General features: G+C 37.5%; 1 protein-coding gene across 1 annotated transcript in view; it reads right to left on the bottom strand.

The window, feature by feature from the left end:
* MYO3A (myosin IIIA) overlaps window positions 1–18,323 on the bottom strand; it is a 259,578-nt gene that overhangs the window by 76,236 nt on the left and 165,019 nt on the right. Inside the window, exons 18-20 of the mRNA XM_012002014.1 lie at window positions 11,452–11,578; window positions 6,263–6,473; window positions 3,059–3,206 (exon numbers count right to left, since the gene is read on the bottom strand). Of these exons, the coding sequence (XP_011857404.1) occupies window positions 3,059–3,206; window positions 6,263–6,473; window positions 11,452–11,578 (486 nt within the window). The remainder of the gene's footprint in view (window positions 1–3,058; window positions 3,207–6,262; window positions 6,474–11,451; window positions 11,579–18,323) is intronic.

Here is an 18,323-nt window from a genome sequence, read left to right as displayed (position 1 = left end):
GTGGTTATTAAGAGATTCTGAGGCATATAGTAACTGTCCATAGGAAAGTAGGTTATGAAGAGAAAGGAGGTATAGCTGCCAGTGAGTGGATAATAGAAATTCCTGGAATTAGGAAAATGTTTCAAAAGTAATACAAACAGTTGGAAACAACTCCAAGAAACATAAAACTATCTACTCTGCATGCTATAGATTAGGTCACCATTATAAATTCTTTCACTAAAAATATTTAATTGTAGTTTATTGATCTTTTTCTAATGGAAGGCAACGTGAAAATGATATTCAAAATACCTTTGTAAATAGCTTTGCTGGAGTGTCCCACTCTCTATTACGAATACACTGAAATTGGACTAAATAGGAAAACACTTTCAGCAGACTGTTACTTATGTTCTAGTGTTGTAGAACTGTCAATAAAAATAATGTTTATTGGTTTAAGTAAGAACAGAAGTGCTTCACCTGTAAAGGTGCTGCCCAAGGCTTGTGCTGAGATCTGGCCAGATCATTCGTACATCTCATGAAAGTGAGAACACTATTTCTTTCTGATAGGCAATAATGGCTCTATTAAACCAAGGAGCTCTCAGTTAGGTCAAATCTGTGATTATATTCTACCAAAAAATGTAGACCATGACTTTAATTCAAGATTTAATAGCAGTTTCTCATTTACAGAAATTAGTGTAAGTGTGCTCTGTGTCTGTGATAGTTAATACATACAGTTAGTTAGCTTTTCTCAGTTACATTTTCAGCCTTCACCTGGGTGTTAGAAAGAAAAAACAAGTACACTCACGTGTTAAAATCAAGAGAGTAATTGACTAATTCTGTATCTTCTGGATAACACATTCATCAATCTGATCATACTCAACTGCCAATGTCTACTTCATAAAATTACGAAGCAGAAATTCCTAGCTAGTTACTCCAGGAAGTCACCTGAAAATACTGGAAATTGTTTTAATTCCTCAAAGTGGTTTGTATAATCCTGGATTCTAGTTGAATTTTTTTATTTTGTTGGGGGAAATTTTGAGTTTGTTTTATTTTGAAATCCTCTCAAGAATATCTTAAAGGGCTTTATAGAATAATTGTTTAACAAGCCCATAGACAAAAGAATTAAGAGCATTGGGATCATGAATGAAATTCAAGGCTAGCAATCAAAGCAACTTGTAGGCCAGGCGTGGTGGCTCACACCTGTAATCCCAAAACTTTGGGAGGCTGAGACAGACAGATTGTTTGAGCTCAGGAGTTCAAGACCACTCTGGCCAAAACAGTGAAATCCCGTCTCCATGAAAAAAATGCAAAAATTAGCCAGGTGTGGTGGTGCATGACTGTGGTCCCAGCTACTTGGGAGGCTGAGGCAGGAGGATTGCTTGAGCCCAGGAGGTGGAGGCTGCAGTCAGCTGATACTGCCCCACTGCACTCCAGCCTGGGTGACAGAATAAGACTCAGTATCCAAAAAAAAAAAAAAAAAGCAATTGTAAACTGTAACATTTTATAAAAAGTGAAAAGCAATAATTATTGAAATATCTGTACCTTGGTTAAGGCTAAAACCAGAGTCTACCCAACCACCAAAAGAACAACAGAGGTCTTCCAATGCAAGTCAGTAACTCATCAGATGAGCAATGCATGGGGATGCACCTGGTCCCATAAAGCTGGCAGTTCTGATAGATCATATCAAAAAGTTCAAACCAAAAATTTTGTACTTGTTTTGTTCTCTGGCTCAAATGGATGCTGTGAGTATTGTGAAGCATTAAAGCAGGGCAACATTAGTTTAATTAATACTCATTGAGCACTTGCTACACGTCAGCCTCTAAAACGACAAAAAGAATTAAGACACAATATATGACCTAAAGGAGTTTACAGCCTAGTGAGAAAGACAAAAATGAACTAATGACTGATGAGATGAGGAAGGGCTATTCCAGGGGAGTTGGGAGGTCAGAGCCAGATACGCCTCAGTGTACCAGATGGGGAAGGAAGAAACGCAATGCAGTGAGTGCTGAACATGCTTTCAAGGAGCTTGGCTGTGAGGGGAAGAGAGAGGACCATGCTACAGAGATAAGCAGAGTGTAAAAGGGTTTTGTTTTTTATTCTGTTTGCTTTTAAGATTTTAAAGAGATTTCTTCACATATCTAGGCTATGGGAGGGCACCGATGGAGAGGAGTAGAGAAGGAGACAAGAAGAGGGAGACAGGGAGAGGGAATTAATATCTGATGGAACATTCTGGGATAGATGAAAGAGAGCTGAACAACTAGATATGGTCTTAAATTTATGTCTTCTTTTGGCTTAAGAAATGTCAAAATCGCAATGTTTTATTTTGTGACCACAGTTTTCAAAATGTAATTCCAAAATAAATTCTTAAGAAGCCTAAATATTTTGAATAAAATGAAGTTCATGTACCTCTAATTTAAATGCAAAACAATATAATATTATTTGAAGGAGACAAATGACATACTGGATGATATTAAATACGACTCTTTTAGACTTAATAAAATAATTAAAATATTCTTAGTATTACAGTTCATCAAATGTGATTTAAGTAAGTCTGATTTTTCTCTACGGAGGAATATTTTTTTGAAGCTGATTCATAAATTACACATTGTACCCTGTACAAAATTATCATTTCATGGCATTTGCATCAAACCTATTTTCTTATGTTCTGTTGCCTAGCTACTGGAATTCTGAAGTTTAATGGCTTTTAGATGGATATTGAAATTTTAAACAGAATTTCAGCTTATGTAGTCTACAGAAAGAAAAACTGTTGGACATATCTGTTTACTTAAATTTTCAAAGGAAATTTCTTTGTTTACAAAGGCTCAGAATTGTAAGTTTTGGAGAAGAGTGTACCGATTATCAATGGAGGACATTTAACATCACATATGAAGTCACACTAAATTCACGCCAGTTTTTTTGTTTTTATTTGTTTTTACTATGGACGTGGAGATAACAAAATCTTTTCTTTGTCTTTCTAAAATGTTTAAGGCTTTAAGTCTATGGTTAAGGTCCTGCTTCATTTGTACAAGTCTGCTTATAATACACACATGCATGCATCTTTATAGTAAGTACTTAGACTTACCTGTTCCCATGCAAACACATGTTGATTATAATAATACTGAATTTGTTCATTTGCAATGTTAATGCACAGCTGCTCGAAGGAATTTTTTTTGAAATTTTCAAAGCCAAATATATCAAGAATGCCAATGCTCAGCTCATCACCATTCCCACTAGAAGAATTAAAGAGGCATTATTTTGAGTTATTTCCTGACGAGGTAATGTAAAACAGGGAATCTTAGAGTTACCATTTGTGATTGAGCTAAGAAACTACTATAAGAACATACACTTAGAGTGAAACTTTCTTAACTGAAATAGTTTCTCTCCATAGCACATAAAGATAATGGCAGATATTGATTTTTATATGAAAATGGAACAGTATTTTCCTTGAACTATAGAAACTACTCTGATACTGTTATATACTGAAACAAAAGAAACTTTTTCTTCTCCTAAGAACAAAGTCACAGGCTTGAGTGAGTCAGGAATTACAAGAACAACCTGAGTAGCAATTAGAACACGGCAAAAACATATTCAATAAAAACTGTCCCAGAAAAGCAAAAATTCTGTTAAAAAGTATAGTTTTTCATTTTAGGAGAACAATTTTGAAAATCTTACTAAAAAGATCTTAATTATTTTAAAGAATTGTTATTGTTTTTGGATCATTTGCTCATAATTTTTTAATATAGAACAAATGGCAACCTGGAGAAAGATACAAATACATAGGGATTATTTTTACATTTAAATACTTTAAAATACAATTAGATTCTATTTTACAATTAAGTATTTCAAATACTTTTTTTTTTTTTTTACTATTGGTTAAAAGGTTTACTCCTCCCCAAAGAAATATATACATTGCAGAGTTATGTTGATGTGAATTTTTAAAAGAAAGTACAAAAGCTTCTCGTTGTGTTCATCATTTAGGTATTCCAGGGTTACACTTAGTATTATGTAAAGGAGTGATTTGGAAATGACAGTCAGCAACTGCACACTGTGAGCTGAAGGATCCGCCCTACATTTGGAGGAAGCAACAGAATTCAAAATCCAGGCTGCAGAATACTTTAAATATGTGCTGGGATGGACAAAAGGAAAGCTATCTGAGTATATCTGAAAGTTCTTATTTTGAATAATAATTCTGTATTATTTTATGAGGCAAGATGTCTAGTTAAAACTTATGCTGGTTTAGTAAAGATTATTATCCTTTTACAATCTCTTTGCCCCACAGGATCCCACAGAGATAAATATTTAACTCACTGCATAAAAAAGTGTTAGAGCCAGGAGGGACCTTACAAATAATCCAGTTTAGAGATTCTTAAAGCAGGGTCTGTTAATGGCTTTCAAGAGGACTGGAATCATAAGTGTGCAATATTTTCATGGGGATATAGAAATATATCCAGTTTTTATTTTTAAGTGAAGGAAATAGGCAGTTTTCAAGACATTCTTAAAAGGCTCCAAGATACACCCAACAACTAAGACCACTGACTTGTCATTCAAGGCCTTGTTTTTTTTTTTTTTTGAGACAGAGTCTCATTCTGTCGCCCAGGCTGGAGTGCAATGGCGCGATCTTGGCTCACTATAAGCTCTGCCTCCCGGGTTCAAGCGATTCTCCTGCCTCAGCCTCTGGGGTAGTTGGGATTACCGGCACCCGCCACAATGCCCCGCTAATTTTTTTTTTGTATTGGGGTTTCACCATGTTAGCCAGGATGGTCTCGATCTCCTGACCTTGTGATCTGCCCGCCTCGGCCTCCCAAAGTGCTGGGATTAGAGGCATGAGCCACCGCGCCAGGCTCAATGCCCTTATTTAACAGTTGAGGAGGGAAAGACCCAGACAAATGCAGTAAGTTGCCCAGTGTCCCATAACGAGTTAGTGGCAAAGCCCAGCATACAACATACGCTGTTTAAAAACTTAGTGTACAACTTAACAAAGTTGAACTACATTATTTCAAACGGTCTCCCTTTAGTTTTTAAACTTTCTGTAAAAATTTTTAAAATCTAAGAGTTGGATGGTTTTCATTAGTGAATGGAAAGTAAAGTTGCCATTTACTATATTTAGTATATGTACATTTAGTACACAGGCTACAGTGGATATAGTAGATCCCCTTTGTGGGTAGGTACCATTTACTGCCAAACATGCAGATGATAATTAACAAAATGAGGCCAAATCTCTAAATATCTTGCCTACATTTTCTGGAATATACAGATAAAAAAAATCCCTGAATTTGTTCCATTTTCATATGAATGCTTGACATAATATAGATGACCGTACCAGAACATACAACCATTTTGACCATTACTTCATAATGGGAAAATGGTATAGACAGTACCCAGGAGGTACAGAAGCAATTTTGAGAGACACAAAGTTAAGAACATGGAGAAATAATGGATAAGCTGTTAGACAGTTTGACTATACATAGTATTATGGTGTGGCATGTATTTTAGTGAAAAAAATAATGAATTGCATACTTGAAATGTGTATAAATGGTCTTTTATGCTTAGTAAGCAAGTGTGAATGAGGTGATCTTATGGTAGGCATCCATCTTGCTTTTCCACATGCAAAATGGCATTTATCACAGAACAAAGCTTTAGATGTAAGGACTTGTGTCCATGTATAAGCCCTGCCTATAGAGAGCACTCAATCAATGGTGGCTGTAATTATCTTGAAGAAGGAATGATCTAGACTTACAGTCAGATAACAATGCTTACATCATGGCTCTGCCATTTACTATTACCTACGTTTATCTAGTGCATTTCTGAACCAGATTTCATTGGAGTTACAGTGAGGCTGTAATGGCATTACAGTGAGAGTTAAAATGTGAAAATGAAGTTTTCCTTTATCTTTAAGGTTTAATTTAAACCCCCAAAATAAAAACAAAGAACTGCTGAGCTGACATTTTATACAAGCATAAAATGGTATATGCTTCATGGTACAACTTCTAATTTAAAAAACCTATTAGTTGATAGTAAGATATCACATTTTAAAAATTCACTTTTTATTGTGTTATTTATGTTGCTACAGGTTTTATGTTGCAGCAGTTTAAAAGTGTTATAGTTAAGTGGCATTATGAGGTGGAACTACTAGGAAGTGAAGCTTATCTACTAAATTATAATTTTGATAATTTAATTATATCAATTGTAGAAACATCTTGAAAGAGATCTATACAAAACAATCAATTAGAAAATAGATTTACATCACCTGACATTTGGGAAAAAATGTTTCTGTAAAAATTTTTACCTTGGTGATGAGTCATGCTTCAACAAACTGTTAATGCAGTTGACTATCCAACTAAAGAGACGTCCATATAAGGTTTTAGCCATGGCATCCCTGACATCGGTAGCTTTTTCTACAGTATTGGGTCGTATAATTGTTTCTCCTCTAGTGACCACACAGTGGGAGGTGAGAGCTTCTTGTAGCTCATCTGCCTGAATACAAAGCAAAGAAGCACCTGAAAAACAAACAGATGCATTGTAGAAGAAATTATGGCAATGAGGTCACTCCCCCAAAATGAAAATGTCTTAATCTGCCTTCTTCAAATGACGTGAATTAAATGTGTGGAAATTATGTAACGTAAAAATACGATACTATTCAACATGAGTCCTATGTCTCTTCTTGATCACTTTTCTCAACTTTTCTCAGCTGGTTAAACTTAGGCTACTGCATGTTACAACACAACCCAAATCACACTGGCTGGCAGAGGAATACAGCTGCACAAGCAAGTGGTTGTTTATGTGATGTCAAACATACTTTCACTAAATTATGCTAAATAATTTTAAAATATAATGAATAGCTTTGGCATAATTTGGATATCATTATTACATACACATTTTCAAAATGTAGAAATTAATTGGAAGGTTACATAGACTTCAGGGGTATACCTCAATAAATGTATTTCAAGTATCTTCTGCAATACACAACAGAAAGAGCATAAACTTACCTTGACATTCATGTACTTATACTTGACATTCATGTACATATCATCCTACTTTTTAGTTTCATACTTCAATTACTAAATTATATTAAAACTGGATGCTTGAACAAACATTTATTTGGCATTTAATGTTGATTACATTTCATGGGGAATTTAAAATTAATAACACTTTAACTCAGTGAACAAAACTCATTTTTGAATATAATAAACATCTTTAACCAAAATTATTACATGACAGATTGGCTAATTTTTCAAATCTGTTGTTCTTCTTTTAAAATATTTTGAACATTTTAAATTTAACTTTTAGTACTTGTGACAAGATGTTTCTTGGTTGTGTGCTAAGATTGTTAAATCCTATATTTTTTCATATCGTGGAAGTACTATAGGCTCATTGCAGAAATTTTACCTTCTAAGTTAACATTCTGCATTTCTTTCCTTCCAGGCATATTTACTACCATTAGTCTGTACAAACATTTTATCTCATATAACATCTTATGCATTTCCCATTTTGTTCAATATTTTTTGTAAATATGCTTTAATTTGCACATAATATCCTGACAAATACAATAATATAGCAATAATTTTTAAATTGGCGGATGTTTAAATTGTTTCCCTATGTTCAAAATTGTAAAAAATGCCAGTATAGGCCAGCCGCAGTAGCTCACGCCTGTAATCCCAGCACTTTGGGAGGCCAAAGTGGGTGAATTACCTGAGGTCAGGAGTTTGAGACCAGCCAGGCTAATATGGTGAAATCCCATCTCTACTAAAAAAATACAAAAATTAGCCAGGCATGGTGGCACAGACCTGTAGTCCCAGCTACTCGGGAGGCTGAAGCGGGAGAATCGCTTCAAGCCAGAAGGCAGAGATTGCAGTGAGGAGAGATTGTGCCACTGCACTCCAATCTGGGAGACAGAGTGAGACTCCATCTCAAAAAAAAAAAAAAAAAATGCCATCATAAATATTTTAAGCACAAATCTGTGTTCATATTTTGTACTATTTTCTTAGCATAGGGCAGCAATTTTTCAAAATATGTAAATATGTAAAAGTTTTTTTTTTTTGAGACATATTCTCACTCTGTCATCCAAGCTGGTGTGCTACAGCACAATTACGGCTCACTGCAGCATCACCTCCTGGACTCAAGAGATCCTCCTACCTCAGCCTCCCATGCAGCTGGGACCACAGGCGCATGACAACCTACCTGGCTAATTATTATTATTATCTGGTAGATGTAGTGTTTCACCATGTTGCCCAGGCTGGCCTCGAACTCCTGGGATCAAGAAAGTTTTTTGATATATACTATTTAACTGCTCTTCAAAAAGTCTGAACAAATTACACTCCTCTCAGCCAAATAAAACACCAATAATTTCAATTCAATTTCCTGGACATCAGGGACTATCATTTTTCTAAAATAGCCAATTTGATAGGAGAAAATGTTTTCTATTTATTTGTAATTGATTCCTAGTGAAGCTGAATACTTTCTTCTTTCATATTTTTATTGGTAATTTGTGTTTCTTAGTTTGGAAATTGCAATATTTTCATTGATATGTTCATCTTTTACTGATCAATTTATATGAGACTCTTCATAGCTTAAAGAAATGCTTTGATATATATGTTGTAAATATTTTCCCTCAGTTTCATTTGTACTGCAATTTTATTTATGTCTTTTTTTCAGTATAAAAGTTTTAATTTTTATGTAGTCAAATATCCATTTTTTAAAGAAAATCATTTGTGCTTTTGATTTTCTACACATAAACTTCTTCAAGTCCTGTCTCCCCTCAAAATTATATAAATCAATTCCAGTCTCTTTTACGATTTTTTTTGCATTTAAATGTGTGTATGTTTGGAATCCATTCTGGTATACAGTATATGAGAATGATTCAAATTCCTCCTCCCCAAAATGGTTAGCCAGTTCTCTACAATACTGATTCCCTAGTGATTTGTAAGGCTATTTTTGGTAATATACTTTGGATCTGTTTCTGAACAGTGTCTCCCACTGATCTGTGTGTCTATTTCTGTTCCTACATTGTTTATTTATTTGACATAGATTTATTGTCTACTACATGCTAGGCATTTTACCTGGGGATATATTGCTAAGTACAATACTTTCTAAACAAAGCACTAGTCTTGATGATCTTTATCCAGCAAGAATGGGAAGCCAATCAAGAAATTTAAGCAGGAAGAGAAAAGGAGAAGGAGGAGGAGGAGCAGAAGGAGAGGGAGGGGGAGAGGGAGGTGGAGGTGAAGACGGAGAGGGAAAGGGGGAGATTGAGAGAGCCCACTGATACATGGGTTATGTGGTTTCTGAAATAATCGTGGAGGATGACCTGGAAAAACTCAATTTTTTATGTGATATGAACAAATGGGAGGTCACTTGTTCAGGTGAGAGGTGATGTTGTTTTTCATGAGAATGGCGACAATGATGATAAAGAGAAGTGGTCAGACTTGAGAGATATTTATGGGACAAAATGGTCAGAACCGATGCTTAATTGAAACAACGCTTTTGTAAAACCATATGGAAATGCAGCCTTGGTTTGGACATAATTCCTTATAACTTTTCATTAAAGCATTTTAATATAAATTAATAAAGTTTTAACTTTCCATGAGTGGTTATTCCAGAAAGTACGTTAATTAATTTCAATGATATTCATATTAATATCAACGTTTTGTAACCTATATGACTGTCTTCTCTTATGCAGAAATAGGTTCTCAATCATCAAAATCATTTTTTAGTATGGTTGTTTCTAGGTATACTCTTACCTACAACCTATCTCTATTGCAACTCATTCCACTGGCTGCTGCTAGCTCTTATGAACATGATCAGATGTAAGATTTACAACTTATCAATGGAGTTGTAGGGTTATTCCTTCTACTTCTGATAAGTTAATATCATACATGCCAATTAAATTTTTTATATATGGAAAATTAGAACATGTTTCCTTGAGGTTTCCAGGCACATGCCAGTCACTACAAGCCAACTCCATACACTTGTGCTACTGTATTCCCACACTGGCTCCAGAGACACAGTGGGATAGCATTTATAGGGATGTTGGGGACAGGTCCAGACCAGGATAATTTGGCACTTAGCCCCCTAAAACTATCCCATCTCATTCTGTTCCTGAGCATAAATCAGGAAAAAGTATATAAATTAAAATTTGTATTATGATTCTCTATTTTGTGTGTGTGTGTCTGTGTGTGTGTGCGTGTGTGTGTTTGTGTTTTGAGACAGAGTCTTGCTCCGTCATCGAGGCTGGAGTGCAGTGGCACAATCTCAGCTCACTGCAACCTCTGCCTCCTGGGTTCAAGCGATTCTCCTGCCTCAGCCTCCTCAAGTAGCTGAGACTACAGGCATGCGCCACCACACTAGGTTAATTTTTGTATTTTTAGTAGAGACAGGGTTTCACCATGTTGGCCAAGCTGGTCTCAAACTCCTGACCTCAGGTGATCCACCAGCTTCGGCGTCCCAAAGTACTGGGATTAGAGGTGTGAGCCTTTGGGCTGGGCATGGTGGCTCATGCCTGTAATCCCAGCACTTTGGGAGGCCGAGGTGGGCGGATCACGATGTCAGGAGATCAAGACCATCCTGGCTAACACGGTGAAACCCCGTCTCTACTATAAATACAAAAATTAGCCAGGCATGGTGGCAGGTGCCTGTAGTCCCAGCTACTTGGGAAGCTGAGGCAGGAGAATGGCATGAACCTGGGAGGTGGAGCTTGTAGTGAGCCAAGATCATGTCACTGCACTCCAGCCTGGATGATAGAGTGAGACTCTGTCTCCAAAAAATAAAAATAAAAATAAAATAAAAAAGAGATGTGAGCCTCTGGACCAGGACTGATTCTCCATTTATTATTATTAATGAAACAGCAAATATGGAATTATGAAAGTGTGTGCCAATATTAAAAATAAGATAACACGGCATACTAGGTAATACTAAATAGAAAAAAGCTGTGCTGTTGCAGATATTAATGGAAAACCTTAAATTACTGGAAATAATTTATCAAACTCTACTATTAAGGAAAACTTGATTTGAAGCAAATACTATGACATGCTTCTCTTGTGTAAAAATGATTGCAAAATTAATCAACCCAGGATGAATGAGTGTAAAATCCATCTAGTATGAAAACATACAGGTCTTTATTACTTGTAAAATGATATAGATGTTAAATCTATAAGACAATAACATAATTCTTTTTCAGATCAGTTTACTGAATTTTAACTATACTATCTGTGCTTTTATATCAAAATGTAAATAGCTCCCAAAATAGTCATAAAAGCCTAGTCTTTAGAAACATTTTCTACAGTAATCAGTTAATTTAGAAGCGTGAAGATGTTTTAAGTAGTGGACTTTTAAATTTTAATTTTACACACATTAAATCTGAGTATTCTTTTAAGGATTCTAGGTTAGCACAATTGCTTGAAATGATCCTTATGTGATACTTATGGTATGTCATAAGACTTTGAAAGATTTCAGTTTTGAATAGAAGATAATAAAACTTACAGTTCTCCAGGGCTGTATGATTAGAAATGTGGCTCTTGTCAATCTGGTGTTCAGATGCCACAGAAGAAAATTCAATGTTGCCAACATTCAAGATTGCAGCCAGTATACTGTATATGCTTCCAAGTTGCTGAAACACACCATAGAAACATTAGCGTCATTCTTCCCTTGAGTACAGCCAACCAGTGACTATGACTGGGGACAGATAGGGAGAGAACCCTCAGGCCCTATCATATCTATCCGTAGACTATGATAATGCCACACTGAGATCCAAGTAGGCTCATCCTCTTTCATTATTTTAACCTCAGAGGTTAGCATAGTGCCTGTTACCCAGTAAGTGCTTAAAAATATTTTATAAATGCAAATATGAATAAAAAATAAAAATGAGAAGCTGTTCTCAGAGGAAGTAGAAATGCCTCATTCATTAGGCCATAGATAAATCTATCCATGCAGAATTGAATTTCAGAACTTAGTGTGGTTGTTACCATATGGATTTTCCTTGAGGCCATCTTAAAAGTGAGGCTGTATGTGTGAATAAAGGAGAGCTAAGAAAGAAAAATCAAAAGATCCCAGGACCAAAATCAAAGGATATGTGTGGTTTAAATGTAAGCATAAGATTATTATTATTTTTTCCTTTTTTGAGACAAGGTCTTACTGTTGTTCAGGCTGGAGTGCAGTGGCACTATCTCAGCTCACTGCCACCTCTGCCTCCTGGGCTCAAGTGATCCACCCTCCTAACCCTCCTGTGTAGATGGGACTACAGTTGCATGCCACCATGCCCAGCTAATTTTATTTTTGGTATTTTGTAGAGACAGGGTCTCACCATGTTGCCCAGGCTGGTCTCGAACTCCTGGACTCAAGTGATCTGCCCATCTTGGCCTCTGAAAGTGCTGGGATTATTGGTGTAAACCACTGTGCCAGGCCACATAAGAATTTTAGATGACAGCGTAGAGTTTATAGCAGTTATTACTTCTTTAACATACATTCCTAATTAAGGTACATCAAATTAGATTCAGAAACACATATACACACATATATGATTCTTTTTGGAGACACTGGAGGCATTTGTCAAGGAGTCTGTGGTAATTCTAGCTCTTCAACTATGTTCATGGTACAGTGAAATACAGGAAAGAGGCAAAATTCTTTACTGTTTTTACAGGTTGCTGCATCTATTCCAGCCCAGCTCCTACACTTAACAAAGGTGATTATTCCATTCACTCCCATATTCCAAGTCCAGATAAAAGCTGGATATGAAAAAACATCTTCAAGGACATGCATTTACTCATACATAATAAATATATATGTAGTAAATATATAAACAACAAATATATTTGTTGAATGAATATATATGTGGGATATCTATTCATTGATCTAATAAAAACATATTTTATGCTGGGCACTGTTCTAGTCTCAGGTAATTCAGTAGCAGATAGGCTAAGGATCCTGGCTTCCTTGGGGTGTTCAGGCCGTGCGGGGGTGGGGGGCAAACAGTAGGAAAATAAGCAAATAAACAAACATGATATGTTCAGAAAAAAAATTATAAGGGCTACGAAGAAAATAGAGCTAAGAGGTGCTAACTTAATAAAGAGGAGAGTTCCTGGGAAAGGACAGGCAGACTTTTTCAGTTAGGAGGTCGGGGAAGGTTGTCCTCAGAGGAGGCGATGTGGAAGTTGAGGCCTGAATGACAGGAAGTCACCAGACATGAACTATTCTAGGCAGAGGACAGCAAAGGCAAAAATCTTCCTAGAAGAAAGAAGGAAGACCCATGAGGGCAGGAAGAGGGTGAGGATGAGGAACGGTACTGTAAGAAATCAGAGAGGTGAGCCTGGGCAACACCACCCAGGCTCTCTGGGCCAACAGAAAGAGCTTGAGCTGGGCACTGTGGCTCACACCTGTAATCCCAGCACTTTGGGAGGCCGAGGCAGTTGGATAACTTGAGGTCAGGAGTTTGAGACCAGCCTGGACAGCATAGCGAAACTCTGTCTCTACTTAAAATACAAAAATTAGCTGGGCGTGGTGGCATGCACCTGTAATCCCAGCTACTCGGGAGGCTGAGGCAGGAGAATCACTTGAACCCAGGAGGCGGAGGCTTCAGTAAGCCGAGACCGTGCCACTGCACTCCAACCTGGGTGACAGAGTGAGGCTGGGCTGCCAAAAAAAAAAAAAAAAAGCTTTGATTTTGTGCTAATTGCCAGAGAAAGCTACCAGAGATTTCAGAGTGGGAAGTAACATTATCTTTTGTGTTTTAAATGGATGAATCTAGTTATACTGTGAAACAGGAGTGGATTGGGGCAAGACGGAAAACTCAGGAGGCTACTGCAGTGGTCTAGGTGAGAGGTAACAGTGACTTGGATATAACAGTAAATGGTAGAGATGGAAAGAAGTAAATGCATGTAGGGTGTATTTCAGAAGTGGAACAATACCTATGCTGACAGATTAGATGTAGATAATTTTTCTAAGGAAATTCTGGTAAGGAATTAGCATTTGTAATATGCATAACTTGCAATGAAGCAACCAGCATGGGCTTTCATGGCTTTCAGGTGGAAAAATTCATACAGCATCTGACATTGTGCTGTATTTTTCTGGAGGAAACTATAGGCCTTAGAAAAAAACAAACAACCTTATTAAAAAGTGGGCAAAGGATATAAACAGACACTTCTCAAAAGAAGACATACATACAGGCAACAATCACATGAAAAAAGCTCAAGGTCACTGATCATTAGAGAAATGCAAATTAAAACCACAATCAGATACCATCTTACACCAGTAAGAATGGTTATTATTAAAAAGTCAAAAAATAACAGATGCTGGTGAGGTTGTGGAGAAAAAGGAACGCTTCTACACTATTGATGGGAGTCTGAATTAGTTCAACCATTGTAGAAGACAGTGTGGCAATTCCTCAAAGACCTAAAGACACAAATACTATTTGATCCAGCAATTTCATTACTGAGTATATACCGAAAGGAGTATAAATTGTTCTATTTTAAAGATACATGCATGCATATGTTCACTGCAACACTATTCACAATAGCAACGACATGGAATCAACCTAAATGCCCATCAATGATACATTGGGTAAAGAAAACACATTGGTACATATACACCATGGAATACTATGTAGCCATAGAAAAGAATGAGATCTTGTTCTTTGCAGGGACATGGATGGACTGGAGTTCATTATCCTTAGCAAAATAGCGCAGACACAGAAAACCAAATACCACAGGTTCTCACTTGTAAGTGGTAGCTAAATGATGAGAACACATAGACACGTAGAGAAGAACAACACACACTGGGGCCTATTGGAGGTTGGAGGGTAGGAGGCATGGCACAGGGTAGGAGGAGGGAGAGGATCAGGAAAAATAACTAATGGGTACCAGGCTTAACACCTGGATGATGAAATAATCTGTACAACAATACCCTATGATACACGTTTCCTTATGTAAACAAACCTGCACAGGTACCCTGAACTTAAATAAAAGTGTTTTAAAATGTGTTTTTTTATGCTTGATAAGGATGTTACCAATGTAATTAGTATAAAACTGGTCTATGAACTTGGACGTGTATAAAATGATGCAGAATTCCATCATAAAGTTTAAGGGATTGGTTGAATCCAGTAAAACAGTGAAGAGGCTTGGCTGTATATAGAGTTGCATCTCCAAATCCTGCCTACCCAAACCTGCAGAAAAATTCTTCAGAGGGGTTATAATGAAAATTGAGTAGGAGTAACACCTGAAATATGCCAAGTGGAATGTATGATACACCAGGTAACACAAGTAAATATCAGCTGAAAGGTACATCTTGGGGTTCCCCATCTGGATCTGATGAGAATAGACCCAGATCTGTGGCTTGGATTAAATGACCTTAAAATAGTCGTTCTCAATTGTGGGGAAAGGGGTAACAACTCTGCCCTCACAGGACATTTGGCAACGTCTGGAGACGTTTTTGGTTGTTACAAATGGGGTTGGAATGCTACTGGCATCTACGGAGTAGAGATCAAGGGTGCTGCTTAAACATCCTACGTTGCATAGGAGAAACCACGCAAGAATTACCTGGTCCCAAATGTAAATAGTACTGAGGTTGAGAAACCTTGTCCCAGAAAAAAGCAGGATCTAGATTTTGGAGAAAGTTTCAAAATTCTTTCTCCCCAAAGAATAGTCCTGAACTTTTAGTCTCAGCTCAGAACCCCAGAAAAATATAAAAATAAGAATAGAGGTATTGAAGTAAATGAAATCTGTAGTATCTGTTGTGGGTTGAATTGTGTACTCCTCAGATTCATATGTTGAAGTCCTAAGTCCCAGTACTCAGAATGTGGTCTTATTTGGAAATAGGGTCATTGCAAATGTAAATAGTTAAGATAAGGTCATTCTGGAGTAGGGTGGATTCCTAATCTACTATACTGGTGTCTGTTTAAAAGAACACCATGTGAAAAGACAGACACACACAAGGAGAGCACCAGGTGAAGACAAATTTAGGTGGAGATGGGGTGATGGACCTGCAGTACAAAAATACCAATGATTACTGGGGAACCACCAGAAACTAGGAGCAGAGCATAGAACAGATTCTCCCTCACAACCTCACAAACCCTGTCCACATCCTAATTTCAGACTTTGAGCCTCCTGTGCTGTCAACAATACATTTCTGTGGTTTAAGCTACAAAGTATGTGTTAGTTTGTTATGGCAGCCCTACCAAACTAATGCTTTTTTTTTGGTTAAATTTATGAATAAGATATGTAATCTCGGAATAATCAGTGTGTTTATTCTTAAATATCTAAAACTTAATATGTGAGACATAGTAAAGATCACATTAGTGACATAGTAAATCCTCTGACAATTAGTCTTGCGACTTAAATTTAAATACTTATTTGATATAACACTTATGACCTTAATTTGAAAAGCAGAACATATTTTGATTGCAAACTGCATTCAAATGTAAAAGATAACTTGATTTACTACATTAATAATTTTGAATTATTATATCTTCTTAGGCACTAATAAGTTTAAGTGGATAAGAAGATTTGGTAAATTATTAGAAAGTTTAGAAAGCACTTATCAGTCCTTGTAAGCCTGCTCTGTCCATCATTTGGAGCATTCAAAAGACTGAGATGTACTAAATTTTTATATAAGTTCAAGTGTTTAAGACAATTTAGTTATGTTTGTTTAGAGAAATGTAAAGTTATGTTTATGAGTTAAATGAATAAAGAACTGAGATTTTTTTTCTATTCTTATACAAAAAACTGTTGGATTCACAAATTGAATAAAATGATGAGTGAGCAGAACTTAAAATTTTAAGAAAAAATCTAGATATAGATATATGGTTTCAAAATCATTAATACATATACTGAATTAATTAAATATAAGCAACTGTAAATTGTCCTTTCTGAGCACAAGCATGCCTTCTTTGGATATTAAAAACAACTATCAGGTGAACTGCCTGCATTTAGTTGCATATTTATCCGTCAAGGTGAGGGTCATACCTAGACTCAAAAGCATGATTAGGGCACAGCTTGCCTCTGGCATGATCCTCTTCTTGACAAGTCTCCTTGCCTCTGGTCTTGCCACTTGCCAATCCGTTTTCCATATGGCTGTCAGAGTGACTTTTCTAGCAGGCAAATCACATCATCCTATGTCTCCAGTTAAAATCCTTCAGTGGCCCCTATTCCCCTAGCAATAAAGCTCCAGCTTCCTACCAAGGCATTAGAAGGAAGGTGCCACATCTTCCTGTGCCTGACTGCCTGTCCATTATCATTTCCAGCTAGTTTTCTTTGACATATTTCAGCCAAACTCCTCATAGGTTCCCAAGCATTCCATGTTATTTTGTTAATTTCATGTCTCAGCTCTGGCTTACACTGTTCTTTTTTCCCATTCTGGGGTGTTCTTTTTTCCACCCCAGACTTCATGTTTCCGTGAAATTCTCTGCTGTTATAGAGTTGACTACCTTTTATTGACATGATGCCTAGTGTATATTTCTTCTATCAGATTACAAACTTACTGAGGGCAGAAACTGTGACTAATTCGTATCTCTAGTTTTTAGCACAGGGCCTGGTACACAGGTAGTACTCAATAAATGCTTGTCAAACTGTTTTCTTTTGTTTCAGTCAAGTGACAGTACAATTTCCTTCACTTTCAAAACAGAATCTCTCTTGTTTTACGTCTATAAGACTCTTAATCTGTGCCTCATTGTTTCTATTTACTTTTCTCAGAATTTTTTTTATAAATCTAAATGTCCCCTTCTTTTGGTGTCAAACTGAAAGGTGACAACATGCCAGCAGCCCTCACTCTTGGCGCAGTGCTTGAGGAGCCCTTCAGCCCTCCACAGCACTGTTGGAGCCCCTCTCTGGGCTGGCCGAAGCCGGAGCCTGCTCCCTCTGCTTGCGGGGAGGTGTGGAGGGAGAGGAGCCGGTGAGAAATGGGCTGCGCGAGGCGCTCGCGGGCCAGCGCAAGTTCTGGGTGGGCGTGGGCTCGACGGGTCAGCACTCCGGCCAGCCCCGCTGGCCCCAGGCAGTGAGGGGCTTAGCACCTGGGCCAGCAGCTGCAGAGGGTGCGCCGGGTCCCCCAGCAGTGCGGTACTTATTTCTCACCGGGCCTCAGCTGCCTCTCCGTGAGGCAGGGCTGGGGACCTGCAGTCCCCCATGCCCAAGGCTCCTGCCGGACCTAAGTGATGAGCGCTGCCCCCTGCACCGCAGGGCCGGGTCCCATTGACAGCCTAAGGGCTGAGGAGTACGGGTGCCCGGCGCGGGACTGGCGAGCAGCGCTGCCTGCGGCCCTGGTGCAGGATCCACTAAGTGAAGCCAGCTGGGCTCCTGGATCTAGTGGGGACTTGGAGAACCTTTATGTCTGGCTAAGGGATTGTGGATGCACCAATCAGTACTCTGTGT

This window comes from Mandrillus leucophaeus, unplaced genomic scaffold, assembly GCF_000951045.1.
Source record: "Mandrillus leucophaeus isolate KB7577 unplaced genomic scaffold, Mleu.le_1.0 Scaffold673, whole genome shotgun sequence".
Taxonomy (NCBI): domain Eukaryota; kingdom Metazoa; phylum Chordata; class Mammalia; order Primates; family Cercopithecidae; genus Mandrillus; species Mandrillus leucophaeus.
Note: the sequence above shows the minus strand (reverse complement) of the source record. Positions and strands in the feature narration are given on the sequence as shown.